The sequence below is a fragment of the Antedon mediterranea genome, chromosome 2 (genome assembly GCF_964355755.1).
Source record: "Antedon mediterranea chromosome 2, ecAntMedi1.1, whole genome shotgun sequence".
NCBI classification, from domain to species: domain Eukaryota; kingdom Metazoa; phylum Echinodermata; class Crinoidea; order Comatulida; family Antedonidae; genus Antedon; species Antedon mediterranea.
The window spans coordinates 37,114,644-37,138,823 of record NC_092671.1 but is presented as its reverse complement, the minus strand read 5'-3'; the positions used below and the strand labels follow the sequence as shown (position 1 = coordinate 37,138,823).

Sequence of the window (24,180 nt, the reverse complement as noted above, 5' to 3'; positions counted from 1 at the left end):
TAAAAAATGAAGACTTATACTAACAGCACTAAAACAGCGAATCTAAAACAATTACAATAGGCCTATTTATCTATATATTAACTCTATAATTTACATTATCTTCAAAATAAACTTACCAGCTTGACCAGTTATCAAAGCTGGCGATATTTTTAGGGTCAAATTTGTGTTTGATTTTCGATCTACACGAGTTAAACCATATGGAATCTTTAAGCGGTTTACGTTCAAAATTTCTATCTAAAAATGGTATAACCTCACAGAAATAGGACGGTTCCATTTGAGGATACACATTGACAACAGTGCCTTTAGTCTTCCACTCAAAATACTTATTATAAAGATGATCGTTTTCATCGAGTAATTTTATATAACTTGCTAATTCTTTTACGTTTTTGAAATCACCGACGTGTATGTACGAATTTTCGGGCGCAAATTTCTTAAAATCTTCTCTACTGGCTCCGTAAACTATTGGAACTACGTCGTTTTGAAGGGAACTAGCCCAGAACTTTTCCGTCAAATACTCATGACATTCGGAATTCTCAAACGCTAAATAGAATTTATATTGTTGCAGCATGTTAACACATTTCTTGGAAAGTCTTGGTAGGCAGGTTAAGTTGCCACATTTGCCGTACGTATCAACGGGAATGCGACTGCAAACGGTGAATAAACTCCATCCTAGGCCAGAATACTTTCTTCACGCAGTTGCTACCCATCCACGCTATAAGTTTAGTTTTTCCCTCAGCGAAGTTTCGTTTAATAGGAACTTTTTCCTTTTCAAATGGTTTATAGTACGCATAGGGCACTGTTATATTGGATCCTGTGAGGTACGTCATCGTCACGTGGTACTTCCCAGCCGGAATACGCCAATTCGATTTATGGATTACGTATGGACACTCCATACTGTAAAAAACAGTCAAAACATTTGGCGGGAATTTCGGATTATTAATGTTAGTAACTTCATTGTGGTTGCGAAGAAGAGTGAACGGCGAAAGTCCGAAAACGATTGCGTCTTTGTTTTTATAATCTGAAGTTTTACTTCCCACGGATAGATTAATTGAAGAATTATATTTCGGACAAAATACTGGACATTGTTTAACACCATTTGGGCCTCTAAAACATTTGACCATTACACTTAATTCATACCAACGTTCGATGTCACTAATGTCCCCGAATATTAATATCTCTTTCGGACTCGTATTGTTGGAAAGAAGATTCGCTTTCACGACTTTATTTTTAGCAATAAAATGTTTACTAGCGCCACGTACTGAGTCCAGGACGTCACTCTTTTCGGGAAAATCCATTTTGATAACATGAAATAACTTTACAGTACCGACTACTGCAATGAACCTCAAGAAACTGATCAAGATCTTTTTCGTCGTTAAATAACGTTTGTTCTGTGAGAAATAAAACGTTACAATTGTTTAAAACATATTTGATTCATATGGTATATTTATCAAGATCAAATTCATAGTAAAACTGAATTGCGAGAGATTTTTACATGATAAAAGTGACAATAAAAACAGGACAAAGCCCAAATTCACATTAAAAAAACACAAACAAAATAAAATCGCACTGGCTGGTGACATACAAAAGGGAATGGATTTAAATCTCAATATACAGAATAGTAGAATAAAATTAAAATAATTGTACATTCGAGAATAAACAATTGAATGAATGAATTAATATATAAATCCAAAGGAAATTTACTGAAAAAAATAACAATGCTGTGGGTATCAGTGGCTGGATATCAATGGAGATACAAAATAAAATAAGCACTGAAAAAATGACAATGCTGTGGGTATCAGTGGCTGGATATCAATAGAGATATAAAATAAAATAAGCACTGAAAAAATGACAATGCTGTGGGTATCAGTGGCTGGATATCAATGGAGATACAAAATAAAATAAACAAAAAGCTAAATCAAAACGATAAAGTAAAACAGCCAGAAAAATTAGCAAAGCTTTCGGGCAACACAAGCCATTCATTTAGTATACTTACATCTCAAGAAGATAAGATGGTAAAATATATTATTATTATAATTAATGATCCAATGAGTCAATACAACGTACACAAAAAGTCTACGGTACTTACAAACATTTTTCTTGATGCGTTGAACCTTAAGCGTTGATAAATGTCTGAAAAAAATTTGTTTATACAAAATCATGCATGGTGATAGCACGTGGTTTTCAATATTAGGCTACACTGGCGCTGTGCATCTACACCCTGGGCCTCTAGAACTAGAGATGCTATTGTTAACACAGATCATCAGATCTCTATTGGTCCATGATCATGTACACGTGTATTATGTGCTCTCCTTATAATAATTCAGGGAGTTGTAGCCTAATTAGATATACTGTATAACCAATGTGTAAATAGCCTACCCACACTACGTCATCCACCGGGCAGTACAAATAATAAGTACTGTTTACCATTAGGTCTTTATATTAAACGTAAAATTAATGAAGAAAACAGAATACTGTACTTACATTGGGTTGTTGTATATTTACATCAGCGTTGCAGGTCTATAAACGAGAATCCGTTGACAAACCTGACTGTTAGTTAGGGTTAAAAACGTCATTTTTTAACCAAACCTGGAAAAAATTATTTACAAAGGATTTTTATCATCAAACTTAACATATAAGTCCCAGGGGTCACCAAAAAAAAGTTCTAGTGATTTTCTCTATGGGGGAAGGAGTTATGACCTTTTATATAAAGGTCAATCTATTTTTAGTAACGAGTTAGTACTTCGTTAACCACACAGTGTATATGCTTAATTTTAGTCTCAAATTGTTCGCAATGTACAATTTCCTATTTGCAATAATGGAATATTTTTCAAAAAAATTACCAGCAATGCTATTTCTGACCTTTGACCTTTCTTGACCGGAAGTTTCATAGCTACATAACTATTTGACCTAGAGAGTTGGTTTTGGTCTTAATTTGTTTATAATGTACAACTTTATATTTGCAGTAATGACACATTTTTCTATAAAGCAAGTAGAAATACCATTTATTGACCGTTGAACCCAATTAACCAATATTATTCAATTATTATTAATAATATAATTCAAGTATTAACACCGCCACCACATGGCTGTACATAGGCTAAGCTTTTTGACCAATCAGGAAGCGCCATCTAGCAGGCTACATTTCAAATGTTTGTTAGAAAGAGTGCAGCAACAGCATATCAAATGCAATTTTGGTAAGCATAAATAGAATATATAGCAAAAACTGGTTCTTATACAACTGAAGACCTATGTGAAATAATGAGAGAGTTATCAGATGATGGGAGTAATAGTGATTTCTTTTACAGTTCAAAGTATTTGAAAAAACTACTTCTTGAAGAGTTTGGTAATGAGATTTACTTTTCTAGTGAAAAGGGCAGAAAAGATATTGTATGCTTTAAGAGTACCCAAAATGAAATATTAAGAGATTATTGGAGTTCTACTAGGGAGGACACAGACACTGAAAAGTTATAATACTAAGATTGTTCAGTTTGCTGGCGATAACCTTGATTTGGACATTCGTTCATTGCACGGGAATACATCATTTCATGCAATGGGGTTGATCAAGATGACAAATGATAATAGTGGAACACCTGCTCATCATTATTATCAACACAACCTATAGAATACACCGCAGACAAATGAAGGATTTAGATACAACCAAAATTGTAAAGGATGCTGCAATTCCTATAACTTACTATCCTTCATCCTCAGTCAGCAGTCTAAACACTGTAGTCTTTGAACCATTCGACCAGCTGAAGATCAAGTATTCGGCCAATATGAGCCAACACGGAAATTTTGCAACATGCTGAAAACATAAATTTGCAGTTAAGCAAACAACTAGACGCAATATCCAAGAAATCTAGGACTGCAAAGCTGTGGACGGAGTTTCATTATATGGTAACAATAATAGTACGAAACTTCATAAGAGCTGAACGAGAAAACAACTGGGAACTACACATTGAGGCAGTTGGACAAATGCTGCCTTATTTTGCAGCGTGTGGACATGCTCACTATGCTAAAGGCAGCCGTATATACCTTCAGACTATGTTGCAGCTGAAAAAAGATGATCCTGTCACATGGGCGATATTCTGCAATGGGGATCATACCATCAGATATAACGAAAAACAGTGGGCAGGTGTATGGAGTGACATAGAAATTGAACAGACCCTTATGAGACATTCAAAATCACAGGGCGGTTTGTCTATATGGGCCGGATGAGGGGTACTTCAACTACAAGCGGAGCAACATACCTGCCTTGGGTACTGACTTTGAATCATTTTTCTGAGATCCATCACCTACTAGAAGACAAAGGAAACACTCCAAACCTGCCACACAAAGAATGCTCACAAAGTGCAATGAAAATTGACACATCTACCTTCGGTCAAGTACTCAATTGGTTCAATGAACGTTCTCCATTTGAAGATCCACAGAATAGTAACATCATCGTTTCACTGTCGACAGGTTTATCCACTGAATTCGTCAACGAAGTAAATTGTGACAATGGCTACAATATAGGTCTCACCATACAGAAACAAGTAGATGCTAAACCTCTGAATCACAGAATGTCTACACGAAACATTAAACCATTATCTGATCATGTCTACAAAAATGTGTGAAAGTTGGAGGAAAGAATGCTTATGTCAACAATACAACCCTATTTACAAGACTTGTCCTTCTCAGTGAACGTGATAACTTTTCACTACGTGAAACATTAAAATATGAACTGACACATATACCAACATCCCTGTATGATACCTCTGAATTTTTACGGAAGCCTGACAAGGTGTTGTAACTGTAAATCTGGAAATGGTAATGAGATGTGTACAACGAATAGATGTAATTGTAGAAAGAGTAAGCTTAAATGCTTAAGTGCATGTGGGGGATGTATGGGCAAATGTGAAAATGGCTCATGTAACTTTTCATTAAGTGACCATGATTTTTCTGATGAAGACACCTAGGCTTTACTGACACAGTAATAATCTGGCTAGTCTCAACAAAAAAAAAATCATCAGCTTTCGTCTAAGTGACGGTGTATGTTTTAAATAAAGTTGATTATTTGGTAAAAATAATATCATTGTACGTCTATAATTACATGTAGATTTTAAACTATTACCAATAATAAGGAATCTTTAGTAAGTAAACGACTGGGAGCAATATCCAAGTTTCGGTGTTATTACATGATGAATAATCCCCTCCCCCACCCTCAAAAACATTTAAAATGTGATTTTTTTCTCAAGTTTGGTGCTCTTTTCACATATAAGGTTAAAAGTTAATAAAACCATACTTCTTGTCACAATTGTACATAATGCTCCATTATACTAAATAGGAACATACATGTTCTTAACAATTTGAGACCAATATGAAGATTATGCGATCAGTAGTTATTGAGATATAATAAGCTAAGGTCAAAGGTCAAAACGTCAGAAATACCATTTCTGGTCACTTTTGGACAAAATGTTTCATTATGAAGAATAGGAATATGTATCTTCTAAACAATTTAAGACCAAAACCAAGTCTCCATGATTAATGGTTACCAAGATACAAGCATGTCAAGTTGTAAGCGGCCATTTTGAAAATGGCGCCAAAAAAAAGTTTCCCATGGGCCAAATCCTTAGAACTTTTTTTTTGGTGGTATTTTAGATTCATATAAAGGTTTTCCCATAAAAATCGCTTTGTAAATAATTTTTTCTAGGTTTGGTGCTGATTTTCCCTAACTATGTGAGCGTTTCAACAAGTTCTATTGTTGTCAGCACCTGTAATTTGTGACTCACTTGCATATATATATATATATAACTTATCTCTTTCTACATCAATTTTTCCATTAGAACGGAAACAGGCTAGAGTCACACCTATATACAAAGATGGTAACAAAGCTGACCCCAATAATTACAGACCAATAGGCCTATCAGTCCTACCATTATTTACTAAAATTATCGAACGTGCTGTACATCAGCAATTATGACTGTATAACTAAATATAATCTGGCTTTAGGAAAAACCACTCAACAAACACTACCCTGAAAGGTGTGTCAGATTATATCCTAAATAACTTAAATGGAGGTAAAGCAACTGCTGCTATCTTCATTGATTTAAAAAAGGCATTTGACACTGTTAAGTCATCTACTCTGAACTGGTTCATCTCGTATCTTAGTGGGAGATCTCAAGTTGTTAAAATCAACTCAACACAATCTACTCATATGGAAGTGAACATCGGTGTGCCCCTGTACTAATGTCACTCTCAATCGAAGTGTGTTATGTATGCAGACGACACTACAATCATATGTAACTCATCTGATCCCACTCTACTTCAAAATGAATTAAATTCAAATTTAAACAAAATTGCTAAATGGTTTGAGGAAAAAAGACTTGCATTGAATATCAAGAAGACTAAATGTGTGATCTTTGGAACAAACCACAGTTTACCCACATTTTTAAATATTTCCCTAACCTATAATGGAACTCGTATTGACAGAGTTGTTCATTCAAATATCTTGGAGTTGTGTTGGATTCTAAATTAACATGGTCAGAACATGTTGACAATTTGAAATGTAAAATCTCTAAACGAGTTGGTGTTATCTGACGTGTAAAGTACTACGTATACCAGGAAATACTCTAAAAATGTTAGCTAATGCTTTAGTAATACCTCTTTTTAACTACTGAGACTGTGTTTGGTCAAATTGTAATGCAAAACTTGCAAACTCTCTCCAAATACTGTTAAACAGACTTAGAAGAATTTTACTTTCCGAAGATATTAAAACACCAGTTATAGATATTTTAAGTTCTTTGGGGTGCTGTTGTAAACTTCGTGATAAGTGGGAAGAACAAATACTTATAATGTTATTCAAGTGTCTAAATGTGTCATGCTCTATGATTATCAAACAAATTTATTTTTAATGATTGCTTGCACTCATTATTGTACACGTAGTCAGAGTAATAATACACTTATTGAACCATCATGGAAACATACACACGGTAAAAGAACTTTTGTATATCGATCAACCAAATTATGGAACAAACTTTCAAATTACACAAATCAAACCATAAATCTATAACACTTTCAACTTTAAAAAATTAAATTCAAAATATTACTGATTAAGTATCTTTTACCTTAAATTCCTTCCATGTTTTTTTATTTTTTATTTTACCTGTAAGTAAATACTAAGTTAATTAAAACATAAAATAGTTATTTTTTTTTATTTTAATTTAAAAATAAGATACTTTATTATTTTTTTAAAATCAGTCTTCAAAAGATGATACATTTTTTATAAGAAACTACTCTTTTATAATATATATTTATACATATAATTTTTTATTTTATAATATAGGCCTAATGTATTATTTCAAGTATGGAAACAAAAATGTTGTGGATAGCCTATTGTCTTCTGTCATTATTTGTTGTTTGTGATCTAATGAAATTATTTTTAAAAACCCCACATTTAGAATAATCTTTATTAGTCTAAATCATCTTACATGAAGGATAGATTAAGATACAACAATTTTAAATCGCACACATATTCAAATAGTTTCACTTATGCTACTTAACTTCTTTTATTTATTGCTAAACCTAAACAATCATCTAATTATATCTATAATTGTTTGTTGTTTAAATTTCATAAACTTTGTAAAGATAAAAAACTTTATATAAGTTTTTAGATTTGCAATGATAACAAGTAACAGTGTAAATTACATGACAAAATGTATTTGGGTACAGACATTACCATGTGACATGGAGAATAACGAAGCCTGCAAGTCAATGTGATGCAACCTTAGCAATCAAACCAAATTTGAGACTAGATACAATAGGGATACTTAACATTGCTTCCTTCTTCCCAACACATTGAACTCCAAAAAGGACCACAAAAATGATCAGTACCTCATAAAAAACGTGTTATATTTATTATCGGGCTTTCCACAGCAAAAACAACTGTTGAGTTTCTCAACGTTTCGCTCAATATGCTTTGATCGTCCTCAGGAGAGAGAATTGTAGCTCTGTATGTTTAATATATAAAGGAAGACCTACACTAACAGCACTAAAACAGAAATACAATCATGAGTACATAAACACTATCAATATTTATTTTTATATTAACTATATAATTCATATTATTTTCATATTTCTTCTTTCAAACTTACCAGCTTGACCAGTTATCAAAGCTGCCGATATTTTTAGGGTCAAATTTGTGTTTGATTTTCGATCGACACGAGTTATACCATATGGAATCTTTAAGCGGTTTACGTTCTAAATTTCTATCTAAAAATGGTATAACCTCACAGAAATAGGACGGTTCCATTTGAGGATACACATTGACAACAGTGCCTTTAGTCTTCCAATCAAAATACTTATTATAAAGATGATCGTTTTCATCGAGTAATTTTATATAACTTGCTAATTCTTTTACGTTTTTGAAATCACCGACGTGTATGTACGAATTTTCGGGTGCAAATTTCTTAAAATCTTCTCTACTAGCTCCGTAAACGATTGGAACTACGTCGTTTTGAAGTGAACTAGCCCAGAACTTTTCCGTCAAATATTCATGACACTCGGAATTCTCAAACGCTAAATAGAATTTATATTGTTGCAGCATGTTAACACATTTTTTGGAGAGTCTTGGTAGGCAGGTTAAGTTGCCACATTTGCCGTACGTATCAACGGGAACATGCGACTGCAAACGGTGAATAAACTCCATCCTAGGCCAGAATACTTCCTTCACGCAGTTGCTACCCATCCACGCTATGAGTTTAGTTTTTCCATCAGCGAAATTTCGTTTATTAGGAACTTTTTCCTTTTCAAATGGTTTATAATACGCATAGGGCACTGTTATATTGGATCCTGTGAGGTAGGTCATCGTCACGTGGTACTTCCCATCCGGAATACGCCAGATCCATTTATGGATTCTGTATGGACACTCCATGCTGTAAAAAACAGTCAAAACATTTGGCGGAAATTTCGGATTCTTAATGTTAGTAACTTCACCGTGGTTGCGAAGAAGAGTGAACGGCGAAAGTCCGAAAACGATTGCGTTTTTGTTTTTATAATCGGAAGTTTTACTTCCCAAAGATAGATTAATTGAAGAATTATATTTCGGACAAAATACTGGACATTGTTTAACACCATTTGAGCCTCTAAAACATTTGACCATTACACTCAATTCAAACCAACTTTCGATGACACTAATGTCCCCGAATATTAATATCTCTTTCGGACTCGTATTACTGGGAAGAAGATTCGCTTTCACGACTTTATTTTTAGCAATCAAATGTTTACTAGCGCCACGTACTAGGTCCATGACGTCACTCTTTTCGGGAAAATCCATTTTGATAACATGAAATAACTTTACAGTACCGACTACTGCAATGAAACTTAAGAAACTGATCCAGATCTTTTTCGTGGTTAAATAACGTTTGTTCTGAGAAATAAAACCGTTAAAATTGTTAAAAACATATTTGATTCATATGGTATATTTATCAAGATCAAATTCATAGTAAAACTGAATTGCGATAGATTTTTACATGATAAAAGTGACTAAAAAATAACAATAAAAACAGGACAAAGCTCAAATTCACATAAAAAAAACCACAAACGAAGCACACTGGCCACATAATAAAATTAAAATAATTGTATATTCGAGATTAAACAATATTGAATGAATGAACGAATATATAAATCCCAAGGCAAATTACTTTTTTTTAATGACAATGCTGTGGGTATCAGTGGCTGGATCTCAATGAAGATACAAAATAAAATAAGCAAAAAGCTAAATCAAAACGATGAAGTAAAACAGCCAGAAAAATTAGCAGAGCTTTTGAGCAACACTAGTTCTTCATGTGTAGTTACATCTCATGAGATGAGAGGGTACAGATTAGTATTATAATTAATGAGCCTAGGTCAATACAACGTATAAAAAAGTCTACGGTACTTACAAACATTTTTCTTGATGCGTTGAACCTTAAGCGTTGATAAATGTCTGAAAAAAATAAAATAAAATGTATACAAAATCATGCACTAATTAAATATACCGTCATCATGAAATATGTGGTCTTCTGATTTTCACTGAGCTGTCGACGATTCTATACAGGTGGTGGTGTAAGTGTAGCACCTGTACAGATTACCATATTCCCTATAGCACGTGGTTTTAAAAATTACACTGGCGCTGTGTACGGTATATCTACACCCTGGGCCTAGAAAACACTAATATAAGTAGGCCTACAGAGTTAACACAGACCATCGGATCTCTATTGGTCCATGATCATTTACACGTGTATTGTGCTCTTCCTATAAAATACAGGGAGTTGTAGCCTAATTAGATATAAAACCAACGTGCAAATAGCCTATGCACACTACCGTACGTCATCACTAGGCCTAAGACAGTGCGAATAATAACTTTTTATGAATAGGAGGTCTGTGTATTAACGTAAAATTAATGAAGAAAACAGAATACTTACATTGTGTTAGTGTCTAGGATACTGCAGCGTTGCAGGCCGCGCCTATAAAAGGGAATCTATTGAGAAACCTGACTTTGGGCATTTCAACAAGTTCTATTGTTATGCGAACAAACATAAAAACAATACAGAAGTTGAAGAATGCCAACAATGTATGTATACAGTATAACCAGTTAACCGTGTAAACGTAGGCTTATACAGGTCGCTTTTTATATAACAGACACCGTAGGAGTTCAGTTTATTCGTCAGAAATACGGGTGGCGGGTGGCAATTGGCACCGTACTCTACCAATAGAGTCATAGTCGATATTAATTCTGTATTCATGTATTTAATCGAATTATACCATCTATAGTTATTTGTATATTTATTGCGACTCAAGTCTTATTATACTGTCATTGGTATAATCAGTAATGTTTGAAAATCGATTATGATTGTAATAGGCTACTTACCACAAAGTGCAATATCTGCTCCAAACCTACTCTGCTTCAAGAAAGAGATAAATAAACACATGGGTTTATAATGGGCCAAAAAGCCCCCTTAACCCTGCCACACTCTATCAAAAGAAGATGGACTGTGGCGATTCAAGGTAAATTTCAAGGTAAATTTCACAATAATTACATTATACTTCATAATTAATCCCTGACAATACAACCTAATTAGTCCAAATTTAAAAAAAAAAAGTTTACCAGACAAATTAATACAATCAGACTGCACTATGTAATGTAATTTATTTTCTCATCTTCCCGAGGTTGAATAATAATGTAAATGAACACCCTCCAACCCACCCCCCCCCCCCCCATCACCCCTTCCAGTGGCGTAACGCAGAGGCACGAGGCCCCTGGTTTATAAATCCTATAAGTGGCCCTCCAAGTTCCAATCTGGGGGACTTTTTGGCATTTTAGTGCCTGTTTTTTTCCTCTGGGCACTGCACATGGCCCCCTAAGCTTTGGGACTCTGGTTAGTTAAGCTGGGTTCCCACTAGGACGCAACGCAAGGACGTAGACGCAACGCAAACGAGTTGACCAATGACAAGCAACATTCGAATAAATCCCTCGCTTGTGATTGGTCAAATCCCTTACATTGCGTTACGTCGTTGTCTTGCGTCTCACAAGTGGGGACAAAGCATTAGTGAGCACTCATCATAGCCGTTACGCCACTTCCCCTTCTCCCTTTCGCCGCCTTCTGCGTGATAGAAACAAAGCTTTCTCTCATTTAATTAACTAGTGTAGTTTTATTATCGGTATAATCGAAATAAATTTGAATAGTAGTTAATTAAAATTTATGATGTTTATGTATTAAGACACGACTCGGGTTCTTAAGTGCACATAACTTATCTATTGCTTTCAATACTTAACGTATGCTTGAATCAATACTAGAATGAGATAATTTCAGCCTACGTCGTAATAATACCAAACCATAAGCAAACAACTCAACAAAACCCTCAGTATATCTTAATTGTGTAAACAGCAACAGTTTCATATCGTGGCATTGTTATGTTCATCACACATTATGATATTCGGTTACCGATTGAACCATGGAGTAATGATTGAACCGAACAGTTTCGTGATAGATTAGCATTAGCACTAACTATTATAGTAAACACAAAAGGGGTTACAACAAGGCTATAGTGTTATATTTTGGTAGCAACTCACGCATTGTCAGCCAGACGTATGTGCTGTTCACTATGGTTTTTCAGGTAATAGTTTTTGTTACTGGATTATGTGTTGATGTTTTATGCATGGACCTATAAATTAGTGGTCTATGCATGTAGCTATAACATTGCATAGGTCCGTGGTCTGTTCATGGAGGTACCTCTGTGGTTGTCTGTTGTATATATATGCTGTGAGCAGTATGATACTATCTGTGAGCAGTGGTGGTCTTTTAGTACGAATGCATAATCCATTCTTTGAACGAGCGCACTTAGACCGATAAGCCACACTCTGAATGCAACTATAATATAAATACTATGGAAGTGTTTACCTATAGATAGGCCGGGTATCTCCTATAATTTTCAGTAGAAGCCTATTTGCATTCCCGAAAAGAAATTCCACAGCACCTGGAATTGAACTATATAGTCTGTAGGCAGTGGCGTAACGGCTATGAGCTCTAATTGGCCCCTGACCAGTGCCCAGAGGAAAACAAACATACACTAAAATGTGTCGAAAAGGCTAAAAATCAGGTCTCCAGCGTTGGTTCCTAAACCAAGGACCTGTGTTAGGCCACTGTCTGTAGGAAAACGACCAAAAACGTTCTGATCAGTGATTTATTCACATATTTATTGTTATAATACAGTCTTACATTTTAATTTTGTTTTAAAGATGATACGAGACTGCCGAGTGCATCATGTTGTCTGCATTATGTTTATATTAGCATCAGGAATGATCATTACAAACTTAATTTACGTTGTTAAAGGATATAAATCCTTCGAACAACCACCACTAATCAACAATGACAAAGAATCTGGACGGATTATGGACAAGGAGTACGTGAATAACAACCCGGCGGTGGCGGCGCTTGAACTAATCGAGTTACCACCATTGAAGCGAGATTACCCCAAAAAAACGAACAGTGCAGACATACATCAAACAAACAACGAAGAACGGAACGAATGGAAAATCCTTGCATTCGCTGATTTGTACGATGTTCAAAAACTTGATCGATTTTCTGAATTAAGATCAGTATTAAAAAAACACGACAACATATCATTAAAGGCAACAATAACTTGTCATGAACAAAATGCGAAAATAAGTTTGACTTTAGGGTCTGACTTGAAACTAATGGAAAGACAGGATGCGACGGTGTTCGGCATAACGCTGGATACACTTGTTAAACATTCAGCACACATACGTACGCTAAGATATAAATACACAACTCAAGGATGGATACTTTTTGGTTACGAATCGCCATTGAGGATGGCTACATTGGTAGAAGGAATAGGCCTAGACGATTTCAATGTAGATTACATTTGGTCTTATCATAGCTCAGCAGATATCTATCAACCATTTGGTTTCGTCGAGCCGCGTCCAGAATCCGGTGGTTATAACGTAGCCAGAAAAAAGACGAAACTTTTATCGTGGTTAGTGAACGATTGTAAACAATCTGCTTTCTGGCCAATGCGAAACTTTATAGCAAAACTAGATCGTCTAATTGGCGTAGACACGTTCGGTGAATGCGGTGACGTCAGATGTTCATCATTAGAAAATTGTACTGAATTAATGTCAAAATATAAATTTAATTTAGCGCTAGAAGACGCCGAGTGCGATGAGTACATCACGCATAAGTTGTGGCTTACGAGTTTGTCCAAAAATATCGTTCCAATTGTGTATGGGGCGCCGAAGACAGACTATCTACGTTATCTACCGCGCTATTCTTTTATACACATCGGTGACTTTGCGAACGTCAATCATCTTGCAGATTTTATTCAACTTTTAGACAGGAACGACGACCTCTACAACAAGTTTTTCGGATGGAAGACGAAGGATCAAGTTAAGAGTACATATCCTATTTTAAAGTCTTCCTCTTTCTGTAATGTAATACCAACTTTAAAACGACCGAAAAGTGGTACTAAAAACAAGAAGGCTTTAAATTCACGAGCTTGGTTCAAGTCATGTAGGAATAAAACAAATATGCCACCTGGTCTTATTTAAACATTATAATTACCACTCAAAGGAATAAACATAACTTGCATTCATAAGAGCATTTTTATAAGGATGTGCGTAGCTGCAAAAAAGCGCAATCCTTTAGTGTTGCGTTTGTGTTCAAGTTTTAGTTTTCATTTATATAATATGCATATTGTTTTGTCTTACAATTCATATAGAAGGAAGGCCAACTAGCTGTCTATGTTCTATTTGAATTTGAACATTTTAAAACAATTGTACGGTATGCAGCATATGACCCTAAAAAATGGTGATGCCGAATCGTGTACTTAATATTTCGTGTTTTTTTTATTAAATAAAATATGTCAAAATAAAAATAACTTTCATTTATTTACAAGCTTCAGTTTGGTTGCAGTTTGTAGAGCGATTGTCGACATATTGAATCCTATAACGTATAAGGCCTATTTAATATGACTACCGTATAATTGAAGTAGTACGTCACAGAACGCGGTTCTGATAATAAATGTATTGAACATCGTCTTTCTGTCTGTATCGTTTGAGGGCGCAATTTAACATAAACAAATGGCCTGGAGACAAGAAGCAGCCCTGTTAATTTTCCTAACAAAATTGATCTTTACTAAACAAGGTAGGTATGACAACTGAGGTACAGTGCACGTACCCACGTAAACGTTGTTTATAAAGGACCTTAGGCTAAAAATGAAATATGTACATCGTTATATATGAAACCATAACGCTGTTTAGGTCAACCCATTATCACTGCTGCTGCAAATGATGTGCTGACAACTGACCCCTGGATGTGATGTGCACATAATAATGTAGTCTGCAGAATGGGTGTACCCCGCCGCCGGTAACTATTTAAATGGGGTAATCGCATACAACTAGAGTAGATCAGACAGGTGGAGTATTGTCCTTATGGTTTTTGCCTGTACTGTATTGGTTTCCTGTTTATTAACTTTTGCTAAATGTAATTGTGTTTATTTATGATATATTATTTTGTATATGTGATCATTCAGTCAGGGTTGGTAAACCAAAATGCATGTCGTCAGTAAGATTAAAGAAATGCTATTCAGATATATAGATAGATGTATTAAATATATATTAAAAAGGCTGTCAAAAGGGGAGCTTGCACTACCCACTGGATCTGCTGATGAAATAAAGCAATATGGATAAAATGTTGTTTTAATTTTATTTTTTAGGAAATTGTTAAGAGACAATGGCAGCAGCTTTAGAAATAGAATGCAGTGACATTGCTCTCATAGTGGAGGAGGAGGGGTTTCATGGAACAACTATAGAGTACAAAGCAATAACACACAAAGATACCGTAGTGTATGAAGAAGAAAAAGGCATACAATGTGGCAATACGCTAGAAGACCATTACATGGACCATGGCGCTACTATTACTTTCACAAACAAACCCCTTGCCACAGACCTTTTGCTGGTCTTACAGGAGCAAAGAAAACTTGGAAAATTGACAGATGTTGTATTGCAATCTGGAGACCTGATGATCCACTGCCACAAAAGCATCCTAGCTGCAAGCAGTCCGTTCTTTCAAGCTATGTTCCTCGACGATTTACGAGAAAGTTCTCAAAGCGTTATTGATCTCCATGATGTTAAAGCAGACATGCTGGGGAAAATCATCGACTACTTGTACCTAGGACAAATTGAGATCAAATTGTCGACGGCAGGTGACTTATTAGCGACTGCTTGTTTTCTACAGTACCCTAGGCTCGTTGCAGAATGTGAATCTTTTCTGATGACGCATCTACAACCGTCCAACTGTCTCAGAATCCATCAAATTGCAGATTCATACAGCCAACAGAACCTGATGTCGGAAGCCTGGGATTATATCTTGGTCAAATTCAACGAAATTTCACTAACAAAAGAGTTTCTTTCCATAAGCGAAGACAAGCTAGTCCAGTTAGTATCCGATAAAAGACTGTACGTTAGTAAAGAAGACTCCGTTTTAAAGGCATGTATAAAATGGGTCAACTTTGAACCGCAGAGAGCCAAATGTTTTAAATCCGTCTTAGAATGTGTGAGGCTAGAATTCGTTGACAAGTCAATTATAAACGATATTCTGAAATCCAATTTTGCTTTTATAGCTGTTAAGGAATGTAAAGATATGGTGAAGGAGGCTTTAAATCTTCAGGAGATGATAGTTAAGGGGAAGCTGGTCAGATATCCAAGACCATCAATGCTTCACAATATACTTATAGTTGTTGGCGGTATGACCTCTGACAGAAAATGGAAAAAAGATGTTATATTTTACCATGAAGCCTGTTGGTACAACCTTACGCAACTTCCGTTCTCGCACACAGATTACAGCGTCACTTCCGTCAATCAAGATATTTATGTAATCGGTGGTTTCCACGAGGAACATGTGTGCGACCATGTTTGGAAATACTCTTTAGTGAAAAACGAATGGCAACAAGTCACAGGCTTACAAAGGGCAAGGTGCAATCATGCTTCTACGAGTTTCAACAGGAAGATTTACGTAGTAGCCGGTGAAGATGACAACAACACATTAACGAGTATCGAGGTGTATGACCCAGAGGTCAAATCTTGGTCGATCATCGGACATATTAATCCAACAAACAGTAACGCAAGTCTAGCGGCCATGCGTAATAAGCTATACATCATAGGCCCTTTGTGTTTCACTCGAGTCTGTTCCGTTCAAGTTTTTGATCTGGACACTTTAGAATGCAATGTGATCTTAACATCTGGTATGACGAGAGCAATGTTTCCTGCCGTTTCTTTAAATGAGAACCTGTATCTTATGGGTAACTGTACAATGAAAGAGGTGACAGTGTTGGATCCCAAGATGATGTCCATGTGTACAGCTAACCCAATGAGATACAAACGCAATTGTCCGTCTGCAGCAGTTGTCGGTAGAAAGATCTTTGTGACCGGCGGCGAGCTTCAGAAACATGTAAAAAAAGTTGAATCTTTTGACCCTGTTCTTGATAAGTGGTCAGGGGAGACATCAATGCCAGAAGGACTATGTTTCCATGGATGTGTTGCAGGCTTAAAATATCTAGGCCCTCCTTTTACACTAATAAAAGCAGAAGAATCTAGTTAAGTACGTTGGATGCAACATCAAGCTGTCAGAGTAAACTTATTCGGGGTTAGATCAAGCATTATAGATTACGGGGAGGGGGGGGGGGAGATTTAACATTTCATAAATGATAAAAAAAAATCTGTTAGATTGCAAAAGACATGGCTATTTAATTTTAGATGGGGGGTGGGGGAGCCCCGGCCAAAATCTGCGCCTGATATTTCATGTGATGTAGAATACTGTACAATTTAAAGGCTATAAATATTATATAGAAATATATACAGAATATATCATATATCTATATGTGCAATAGTATTAATAGACTCATCAGCTTAATTAATACAATACAAATATGCATTTCTAATTCCATTTTATTGCATTTCATGCTATAATTATACTGATTATCTTACTTAAAAAAATGAATACTGTAATCAAAAGCTAGTTAAGGCATCATGGTTTAGTAAAGAAACGTATAATATTAATACTGTAGTTCATTCTTATATAGCGCATATAAGCAAGCTCTCAATGCGCTGCATATTATGTGTCGGTCAAACACGTATAAAAACATACTCCCATAATAATGCAGCTGGTAATCAGCTTGATCTAACCGGGTACCCATTTTATACACCTGGGTGGAGAGAGGCAAGTGTAAGTAAAGTGTCTTGCCTAAGGATACAAGCAAGGCGGCACGAGTTGGATTCGAACCACGATCAGTAATCCAAAGTCCAACACACTGTGCCACATACCACACTTTTTTTTCAAAAACACTTCTGATTAGTTTGAAGATGTCATGATATTCTGTCATGTGTTAACTAGTTATGCTAATATAGTTTCATACTTCTAACATTCTTGTACAAATAGGAATACTGTAGTTTAAAAATTACCTAATTTTGAAATGGAATACATATTTCTAATACTGTAAAAGTCATCTAAAAATAAAGTTAGTTGGATGTTCATGATTGGATCAATAAACGTTAACTAAGCAAAGCTTTAAAAACTGACTTATTAAAATTTAAGTCAGAGAGGACAAGGCTATGTTAAGGGCTTATGTAAAAAATCTAAAATTTTTATAAAATCTAAAATTGTGTTGCAATTACTTTCATTTGTAAACTTAATTTAACGAAAATAAAAATCAAATTTCTGACTGAGTAAAAGATACATAGTAACCGAGTACTGATAAAGTCTTATCATAAAAATATATACTATGTAAGATTAAAAAAATCTTATTTATAAAATAAAATGCTATTATATTTCAGTATCAATGATACAGATTACCATCCCTTTATTTTCCCATTCCAAGATGGAGAATTTTACGGAATACTCCTGGTCCTTCCCACTTTCCCCTGAAAAAAAAAATACATTAAGCGAAAATAATAATATATGAACATGTTTCATCTCCATGCACTGCCATTGTTACAATCAGGTTCCTTAGTTTTGAATGAATTAGTTTCAATTGTTATTTACCGACAAAAACAAGTGAATAAACAAAGTTGAGAAGTTTATATACGTGTTATATTGTTTGTTTATAATTAAATCTACTAGTACAACCTAATACTAGTAGTAGTATCTGATTCGTTAATTTTGTATCACATGTTATTCAGAATTAGGTTCTACTGCACGGTAAAAGTTCATATAATGGTTCTATTGCATGATTGGTAAAAAGGCCACACAAGGCTGTCGACTGAATCTATACTGGTCTACTCTACTTTATAATGGTCTACCCTTCAAAATTGATTCTCGTTAAGCTCTGTCAAACTAGTTTGACCAAAATAGTTTGATGCGCCCAAATATGGTAGTGATTTGCTTAGATATGGTAGTGGCATCATGTCCATATATGGCAGATTTTTTTGTCACATAACGTTTGATAGACAGAGCTTTGGAAGTGGTTAGCAGATCAATCAAATTTTACTTTAGAAACATTAATGTGTTTAAAAACAAATAATGAATGATTTGTATCTATTGAGTGGGAGTATTTTATGAGTTTAACTGTCGTTTCAAGAAAATATTCTTCCCATAATGTTTATCGAAAATAGCTTAATTTTGCGAGGAATGTCGTTACACAATGCATGATGGGAAGGATTTGGGATCAAACATCATGGTGCATACGTACAAACAAATCACATAGTGTATGTGTCATGATGTTTGCTCCCAAACCATTCCCACCATGCGTCGCGCATGCCATTTGCAAAAAACGTTACTCAACTTGTTTACATTCATTATTTGTAAACTGATACAGTATTGTTAAAAAAAATATCAATTCTTACTTGATTAAACCTTTCCAGTAGAACTCTGGCATCATATCTTTCTTGAGATAATACATTGATGTTCTCTTCTTACCCTGGTCAAATGGAAAGGTCTCAAGTGGTTGTGCATTGAAGTCAAATTCTGCTAAGATGCATTTGTCATATCCAACCACCAATGGACAAGAAGTATACCCATCATACTGTAAGAATTCAATGTTTTAGTTCTGTTTGAAGGTGTTTGTTTTTATTTCAAATCCATACATCATACATATCATAAATAAAAACAGTCAAATGATAAAAATTAGAGAAAACAAGGCCAACAGCCATAAGTCGCATGCTCTCAGAAAAAAATGTACATCAAAACAGTTCAAAAAGTACAGAAAAGCGATAAAACGCATAGTGATACCGGACCGACAGACAGACCGACAGACAGACAGACATAGTGAACTATTGAGACGCGACTAAAAACAAGGAGAAAAATGTGTATGGTGAATTAATACTAGTAAGGTCAGAGGTTCGCAGTACACCATGTAGTCGGTACACAAAAAAGGGAAATTCATCCTTCGGATGGGATGTAAAGTCGTTGGCCTCGTGTATATAGTACATGTTAAAGAACTTGGCACAATCTTTGAAAAGAGTAGGGGACTCTTCTGGTGTGCTGATCTGGTAGGCACTGCACTGTTGGCTGCTGTGGGTCCGCTGAGGGCCTAATCTGAATTTAAGTTTGAGGACCAGTAAAACTACCTTTATCGTTAAATACAACAGTGAATTTCTTTCAGTTTACAGTTAATACTGATGACTACCAGTTAATCTTACAAGAAAACCATAAATAAAAGAATGGAACTATGCTTTCACCATTGAGTTATTATATAAAAAATCTAATTATTAGAAAAAAAAACACAAACAAATTATATTACAGTAAACAAATCTATTGATGTTTCCATCAAACCATTTATTTTATACAAACCTGAATTGATATCACTGGTGTAGTCTAAATACATCTTATGGTTACCCACAGCTTGCAATACAAGTTAAAATAAAAATATGTTGGCTTACCAATTTTTGTGGTTCGCGGCCAGCTAATACAGCTTCTATAGTTCTATTTAATACACCAGATTGAGCAGCTAAAATTGAGAAGAACATACTCAATATTATTACATATGGAATATATCTTTATTACCTGAAAATAACGCAAGTTACTGCCAACTTGCTAAAGAACTACTTCTTGTATATGTTTTTCAACAGCGAGTAACTTGCAAATTACAGAATTTATCATGCTTATAAATCATCATAACTAAGCCTCATTTGAGGCTTAGGGAGTGGAGTTGAGAGTCGTGAGTTACAATCCTGGCAATAGGTCATAATTGAACCTACAAAGTACAAAGCTACAGCTCCACTAACTAGAGAAACTATAAAAATATGTCAAAATCTTACCAACAGCAGCTGCAGTCTTCGCTGTAGGTATGTCAGTGCAATCTCCTATGCCAAAGATGTTTGGATATTTAGTGTGCTGGCCTGTCTCTTTGTGTACAGCTAAGAAGCCGTTCTCAGCTGCAATAGGACTGTTCTTGAGAACGTCTGGTGAGCCCATTGGAGGGCTTACATGCAGAAAGTCATACTATCAAATCAAATATTTGCGATGATTAAAAAAAACTACCAACTATGATTGACTCAAACTCATATCTTTGGCTTGACATGCACTGGGACATCAAGTCAAAGATATTGTAAAAATATAAAACGTTTGGAAGCTGGGTCTACACCATCAAACTTTATGTGACAAAAAAATGTGATGTGCCTATATAATGGATATGAATGTCATATCACTTACTACCATATTTGCCATATCACCACCATATTTGAACACATCACACTTTTTTTGCCAAACTAGTTTGGTAGACAGAACTTAACATACAAAATACCATGAATAAAAAGCAATTTCCTTTCAACATTAACACTTTCTTCCGATTCTATATGACAGTAATTGCATTACATTCTAAAAATCATCAGATATACTTACGTTAAAATTAACAGTTTCTTGGTTTTCAGAATCGAGTTTGACAAACACAGCTTCTTTTTTCTCATGATTTACTTCTGAGAGACTGTGCCTGAAATTTACAGTTATGTTCCGCTCCTCTATAATTTTTAAAAGCTCATTTGCGTATTTCTTTACTCCGAAGATGACAGGAAGAGATGAATTATAGATAATGTTTATCTTATCTCGCTTTCCATGCTGAAAAGACGTTACAGTAATAATCAAATTTGTTAGTGAGTCGTTGAGTGGAACTGTACAGCTCACTCGCTCCATGGTTCTGGAGTCTTCTCAGATAAGGACTATAAACTGTAGGTCCAGTGTATACATCTAGCTCATGTGCACTTTAAAGAACCTAGTACATCTTTCGAGATGAGTAGAGGGGTTACCCTGGTGTACTAGTACACAGTCGCTAACAGCCACTCTGGGAGACCATTATTTGACTGAAGAGGTTACCCAGTAAATAATAATAAATAAGAAATAAGTCTGTGTGAATACTATACTTAAACACTACACACAATTTTTATGATTTTTCATCCCACCACTGGACTGGAATCTGGGCTCAGTATGAACACCATTTAATGTACTATAAATAAAATAATACCTTTGAAAAGTAATGTTCAGCTAGATACATTATTTTCTGCGGTGCACCAGCACATTTGATTGGTGTATTTGGGAAAGTAAATATGGCATTGCCGGATTCAAGCTTTTGAAGGGCTGGAAACGTTTTCATTACTGTTTCTGCCGAATAGTTTGAGCACACCATTGGGTCATTGGCAATTGCTTCCTGTAATCCTTTGACCTTACAATACAATATTTACATATTTAATGATTTAAGTCATTTCATTAGGCCTATAATAAATAATGATATATGGATATTAATCTATGGAATTAAATTAGGATATCACAAAGACCATAAACACACTTTATAGAGAATGACTACTCACTTTCTCATATTTTTAGAACTGAATTTTTAAAATAAATTTAAAAAGATCAGAATCTATCTAATCAATATAAAACAATAAAGAAATCAATTGAAAGAATATCCCAAAAGTAAAATACTTAATTCCATTGGGGTCCAGAAGAAATTGAAAATCAATAATCCAAGACGTAAAAAAAAACCATGATAAAAGAAATTTGTAAAAATGTATGTTTAAAACACAAATTTAGCAGTACTAACTTGTTCAAAGCGAAGCTGCAAACCCATCGCCACAATCAGTAAGTCATATTTTAACTCTTTCCCGTCTTTTGTGTAGACAGTGTTGTTATCTGGATCAAACTTGACAGCGGCATCTTGAATCCAAGTGGCATTTGAAGGAAAGATGTCTTTGGTCATCCGCGCCGACTGGTCAAATGTCTTTAGACCGCCACCTACCATTGTCCACATTGGCTGATAATAGTGATTCTATATTACAATAAAGAGTATATTATTTTCAATGTCTCAAATCATTTTTACAGAATGTATGTTTTAATTAACAAGAGCCCCGATTACGGAACACATTAAGGTCTAACAAAGTTTCACCCTAGAACAGGTTTGTCTCAAAGGAGGGGTCCTACTGTGTTTTAAACTTGATTTTCTGTTTTTGAATATTATTCATCTAAAATAGCCTTGTAAAAATAACATTATTATGGTTTTATTAAAAAAAAAATCATTTTAAATAATGAATTATTTATAATCACAGTGGCGTAACAGCTATGAGTGCTAAACCCAGGGGCCCCGGAACTTATGGAGGCCCCTGAGCAGTGTCTAGAGGAAAAAAACAGATATTGAATTATGTCGAATAAAAACAACGCCCGAGACCTCCACTGTTGGAGGGCCACTTAGGGTTGGTTCCTAATACAGGGCCTCAGGCCTCTGCGTTATGCCACTGTTTGTAAGGCCTTACATCTGATGGTTCTACAACAGCCACTTGCGATTTTCCGAACTTTGAGCCAAGCATGCTAGCCATAGCTAGCCCACCAGCACCACCCCCTACAACGACAGCACGGTAGCTATTGTTTAACTTGTTACTTGTGCTGAGATGACGCATCTGAACAAACGTAGCTCCTCCATGAAGGTTTACAAGCGTTTTGCAGACTGAACGATACGCCATTGTTTTACTTGGTCCTAGTTCTAATTGCTTTCTGTAAATAAATTTTAAAATTTTAATTGTCGTTTTGAATTGATTACAAAATAATTATTATGTTAATAATTATGAACTTAAAAACAAGGTAGCCACACACTATTTCATAGAAAATTACAATAAAAGAGTATCATGGTGGGAGTAAAAAGGGGAATAATTTATCTATGTTTTGCAGCAGTTTTTAGGTCAGAGAACAATCTTTTAATAGCTAGCCTAGGCCCTCACTGCACAAGCAAGGTGACCTCTACACATACATACAGGCGTGCGAGACCTTTCATCCAGGTACCTACAGACACTGCCAGCCAGTGCAAGTACCTAAATTCCCTCTCACGCACTAAACATTAATTATCATCACCAGCATGTTACGTATAATTAAATAACAAGTTATTAGTAGTAATAACGTACTCTAAAGATAAACTATCTCAGGATACGTATCTTGTTACAACATCAACGTGTTACAACTTATTTTTATACTAAAAACTAGGCCTAACAAAAGTTACTTTTCGTATAACACGTACACACACGCACGCCTCCTGCTGGCGGCCGGTTGTGTCGAGTCCAGTGTACGTGACGTATAGTGTGTCGTCACTGGTGGTTTTTGTGTGCGAACTAAATGCAAGCGGTTCATTGATTGGCTAATAACGTCACTGTTATTACGTCATGAACAAAGTTTG

At 35.2% G+C, this 24,180-nt stretch overlaps 5 protein-coding genes across 7 annotated transcripts; 2 read left to right on the top strand and 3 right to left on the bottom strand.

Moving 5' to 3' along the window:
* Positions 1–112: 112 nt before the first annotated feature.
* Positions 113–1,295, bottom strand: LOC140041168 (glycoprotein 3-alpha-L-fucosyltransferase A-like). Its single transcript, XM_072087592.1, is given in 2 exon segments — positions 113–638; positions 640–1,295. Coding segments are annotated over 2 exon segments (1,182 nt in total).
* A 6,826-nt stretch (positions 1,296–8,121) lies between these two features.
* Positions 8,122–10,011, bottom strand: LOC140039888 (glycoprotein 3-alpha-L-fucosyltransferase A-like). The gene is made up of 2 exons (XM_072085476.1): positions 9,921–10,011; positions 8,122–9,406 (listed from the first exon to the last, which is right to left on the bottom strand). Exons 1-2 carry the CDS (start codon positions 9,924–9,926, stop codon positions 8,129–8,131), a joined length of 1,284 nt encoding a protein of 427 aa, XP_071941577.1. The 5' UTR covers positions 9,927–10,011; the 3' UTR covers positions 8,122–8,128.
* Positions 10,012–12,116: 2,105 nt separating this feature from the next.
* On the top strand, positions 12,117–14,331 carry LOC140039887 (alpha-(1,3)-fucosyltransferase 4-like). Its single transcript, XM_072085475.1, has 2 exons — positions 12,117–12,135; positions 12,758–14,331. The coding sequence occupies exons 1-2, from the start codon at positions 12,124–12,126 to the stop codon at positions 14,084–14,086; spliced, it is 1,341 nt and encodes a 446-aa protein (XP_071941576.1). The 5' UTR covers positions 12,117–12,123; the 3' UTR covers positions 14,087–14,331.
* Positions 14,332–15,173: 842 nt separating this feature from the next.
* On the top strand, positions 15,174–17,186 carry LOC140041167 (kelch-like protein 23). The gene has a single exon (XM_072087591.1). It carries the CDS (start codon positions 15,270–15,272, stop codon positions 17,133–17,135), a length of 1,866 nt encoding a protein of 621 aa, XP_071943692.1. The 5' UTR covers positions 15,174–15,269; the 3' UTR covers positions 17,136–17,186.
* Positions 17,187–17,470: 284 nt separating this feature from the next.
* LOC140039886 (sulfide:quinone oxidoreductase, mitochondrial-like) lies at positions 17,471–24,180 on the bottom strand. Of its 3 annotated transcripts, none has more exons than XM_072085471.1 (9): positions 24,025–24,180; positions 23,270–23,507; positions 22,564–22,788; positions 21,988–22,185; positions 21,372–21,584; positions 20,789–20,972; positions 20,411–20,478; positions 19,376–19,554; positions 17,471–18,454 (listed from the first exon to the last, which is right to left on the bottom strand). In XM_072085471.1, exons 1-9 carry the CDS (start codon positions 24,132–24,134, stop codon positions 18,394–18,396), a joined length of 1,476 nt encoding a protein of 491 aa, XP_071941572.1. In that variant the 5' UTR covers positions 24,135–24,180; the 3' UTR covers positions 17,471–18,393. The 3 variants fall into 3 exon arrangements, with proteins under 3 accessions (XP_071941572.1, XP_071941573.1, XP_071941574.1); XM_072085472.1 differs by having other exon boundaries at positions 23,912–24,058; XM_072085473.1 differs by having other exon boundaries at positions 24,007–24,040.